The following is a 3,661-nucleotide window of genomic DNA, read 5'->3' as shown; positions in this document are numbered from 1 at the left end:
TTTAGCAGGTTAGGCGCATCCAAGGCGCATCGCTGCCCTCTACTGTTACCATGCGATTTATGTTCGTGTTTAATCATATTATTCTCTTGTTATATTACAATGGAGTACAGATACTGCAGCAGCTTCTTCATTTTGTCCCAGTCTCCCAGAGTCAATACTGTGTACATGTTAAATACCGTCTGTCCAATCACAGCCAAAGGATTTCTCCTTTGAGATGAGTATCTCTTGCATTGTAAAATTATGTATGTCACAGTCTCTGGCTTTCCACACTCACATTGTCCACCACAAAGTTTGAGTCTTATTCTGGTGATGACTACAGCGTCTCTCTGCTATATCATGTATTTTAATATTCTACTTGTTTTCTTAAGTCCGATGGTGAGTCAGTCAACAAACACACCATTAGTGCATATATTAAACAAGATTTCATTACATTGGCTCACAGTAGAGAAGACACTTAATTTATCTACAATACATATATTCACAGAATATAAATGCTGGAATGACTTTAAAAAAAGACGTTAAAGAAGTTATGTACATTATCTATGACAGAAGTTTGTTTATCTTCTTTCTCCTGTTCTTCATGTCTCTCTCTTCTCTGTTTCTACCCGGCTGGTCTTAGGCAGATGGGTCCCTCCATATGAACTGGGTTCTGCTCAAGTTTTCTTCTTCTTAAAGAGAGAGAGTTTCTCCTTGCCACTGTCGCCTTAAGGCTTGCTCTGGAGGTTTTAGGCTGGCTTTTGTAAAGTGTCTTGAGACATGTTGCATTGTTATTGACGCTATATAAAAAATATATATAAAATAAAATTATGAAATTAACTGAAACTGAACCAAAACAGTTATTGCTTTCCCCTGTTCTTTTGTGTATATTATGAAATATCCTGCCTTTGCTTCCCTTATCCCATGAGTTCTGTCATATTTCATTTGTCGCATGGTTTATTGTAGTATTCTGGTGGTCCAAAATCCAATTCTGATGTTACTTTGTCCTGCTTTCTTTATTTATTTTTTAGCCACAGTGTCTGCCTCCTCGTTTCTCTGTATACCCACATGTCCCCAAACTTCCAATGTTAAGTGCTTATAGCCTGATATTAACACTCCCATACAGCAGGTGGCGGTGTGCGTTGGTAATGGCTACTGGGTAACCCGCGACCACCGGAAGTGTGCTGTAGGGAAATAGAAACGCAGTCGTTCAATGTTCGTTTGTTGGGGATCGATTTTAGAAGAACGTGGGATATGAGAAGTTAAAGCTGGTGTGGAGAAATCAGACAACAAAGCAAGCATCCTGCAATAACGCCTACCCTCAAGTAATATCCGGTTTTGAACGTAAGATTTTATTTTTGCTTCCATACTTAGTGCGTCGCTTTAGCCGTCAAAGCTAACCTGAGCTAGTTAGCAAAGACAGGCTAACCAAGGAAAGCTAACTGTATTTTTGCGGTCAAAGAATTTGCATTTTAATACAACGGTTGTTTTTGTTGTCGTTTTTGACGTTCTGTCATTTAATTCAGCAGAAAAAAAACGATGGGCTCGTCCAAGAAGCACAAGGAAAAGAGCCGTGACAAGGAAGCGGAGGAGCGCCGCCGTGAGCATAAGAAACATCGGCACAAGGACCGAGAAAGAGACGGTTCGGATCGGGATGGCGCTCGGGATAAAGATAAACGGAAACGCTCACGGTCCAAGGAAAGGAGCAAACGAGAGAGCCGCAGCAAAGGCGAGAGGAGCACTGGAGAGCCTCGCGTGAAGAAGGAGAAAATAGATCTTGGATATGAGGAAAGCAAAGGAGAAGTGGAACCTCAAAGTGCAAGTGGAGATGCCTCCCTCAGCATCGAGGAAACAAACAAGCTCAGGGCGAAGCTGGGTCTAAAGCCCCTAGAGATGAATGACAGCAAGAAGGAGCTTGGGACCAAAGAGCAGCCACTGGTTGCAGAGACCATCAACCCTGTTCTAATCCAGCAGCAGAAAGAGATGAGGGAGAAACTGGCAGCTGTGAAAGAAAAACGCATCCTGAACCAGAAATTGGGAAAAGTTAAATCCCTAGCTGATGACGACTGGCTGGATGACACGGCAGCGTGGGTAGAGCGAAGCAGAAAAATGGCAAAAGAAAAGGAAATGGCAGAAAAAAGAGCCAAGCTTCTGGCAGAGATGGATGAGGAGTTTGGTGTCAGCAGTCTTGTGGAGGAGGAATTTGCACAAACCAAAAAGGAGGCATACACAGCTCAAGATCTGAAGGGTCTCAAAGTGCAGCACAAGGTGGAGTCTTTCAGCGAGGGCCAGACTGTCATTCTGACCCTGGAGGATAAGGGTGTTCTCGAGGAAGAGGAAGACGTGCTTGTAAACGTGGGACTGGTGGACAAGGAAAAGGCAGAAAAGAACGTGGAGTTAAAAAAGAAAAAGCCAGATTACAAGCCATATGATGAAGAGGAGAGTGTGGACGATATGGTTAACTTTAAGTCCCACTCTGTACTGTCAAAGTATGATGAAGAAATTGAGGGTGAAAAGAAAAAGAGTTTCCGATTGAGTACCGGAGGCTACGCCGATGGGGCACGAGAGCGGGAGCTCCAGGCCATGAGAGACATGCTCAGAGGTCAGGCACAGTCTCTGGAAATGCCAGCTCTCTCTATTGCTTCAGAGTACTACACACCTCAGGAAATGGTGGGCTTTAAAAAGACAAAGCGCCGCGTGAAAAAGATCAGGAAGAGGGAGAAACCGACCATTGCAGACGATTTACTCCTCGATGACACTCGCACTACTGATTTTGGCTCGAGGTCTCGCGGCCGAGGCCTCAAACAGAAGGACGATGAAGATAAAGGTGAAGAAGCAAAGGTAGAGGAGACCAGAGTGCCCGATGATATTCCCCGCATGTCTGATGACATCAGGACGGCAGAAATGGACATAAGTGATGATGAGGACTTTACACCTCCCGAACCTGCTGTTATCGAGGAGGATGAGGCAGAGCAGGAGCTGCAGAAACAGCTGGAGAAGCAGAGGAAGCTAAAGCAAAAACAGCTCCTCAAAGACTCTGGAGAGAAGGTGGCAGAGCGGATTAGAGGGCTCGGTGAAGCTGACAACGACAATGATCCTGATAAAAGGAATAACATTGTTTTCAATGCCACCTCAGAGTTTTGCAGAACTCTGGGTGACATACCAACATATGGACTGTCAGGCAACAGAGAGGACCAGGAAGATATTATGGATTTCGAACAGGAGGAAGAAAAAGATGAAGCTGGAGGTTCCGATTCTGAAATGGATGAGAATGTTGGATGGAGTACAGTCAACCTGGATGAAGAGCAAAAGCAACCTGACTTCTCCACAGCCTCTGCCACCATTTTGGATGAGGAGCCCATTGTCAACTCTGGCCTCGCTGCTGCTTTGCTGCTGTGCAAAAACAAAGGGCTGTTGGACACTCAAATGCAGAAGGTTGCTCGCGTCAAAGCAACAAAGGGGGCCCTGCCCAACGACAACTACTGCATTGAGGACAAGATGGGCTTTGATGACAAGTATAGTCGCAGAGAAGAATACAGAGGCTTCACGCAAGACTTCAAGGAGAAGGACAGCTACAGGCCTGATGTCAAGATTGAGTATGTAGATGAGTCGGGGCGGAAACTCACTCCAAAAGAAGCTTTCAGGCAGCTTTCACATCGATTCCATGGGAAGGGGTCTGGAAAGA

General features: G+C 45.0%; 1 protein-coding gene across 2 annotated transcripts in view; it reads left to right on the top strand.

Moving 5' to 3' along the window:
* The first annotated feature begins 1,147 nt into the window (after positions 1–1,147).
* sart1 (spliceosome associated factor 1, recruiter of U4/U6.U5 tri-snRNP) overlaps positions 1,148–3,661 on the top strand; it is a 2,867-nt gene continuing 353 nt past the window's right edge. Inside the window, exons 1-2 of one of the 2 annotated variants that reach the window (XM_047578512.1) lie at positions 1,148–1,320; positions 1,507–3,661. The exon at positions 1,507–3,661 is cut by the window's right edge and continues 353 nt beyond it. In XM_047578512.1, coding sequence (XP_047434468.1) covers positions 1,516–3,661 — 2,146 coding nt within the window. In that variant the 5' untranslated portion in view covers positions 1,148–1,320; positions 1,507–1,515. Of the gene's footprint in view, positions 1,321–1,502 lie in introns of both variants that reach the window. The other variant, XM_047578511.1, reaches the window with a different exon arrangement.

The sequence above is a fragment of the Mugil cephalus genome, chromosome 2 (assembly GCF_022458985.1).
Source record: "Mugil cephalus isolate CIBA_MC_2020 chromosome 2, CIBA_Mcephalus_1.1, whole genome shotgun sequence".
NCBI classification, from domain to species: Eukaryota; Metazoa; Chordata; class Actinopteri; order Mugiliformes; family Mugilidae; genus Mugil; species Mugil cephalus.
The sequence above is the reverse complement of the archived record's forward strand: the minus strand, read 5'-3'. Positions and strand labels throughout refer to the sequence as shown.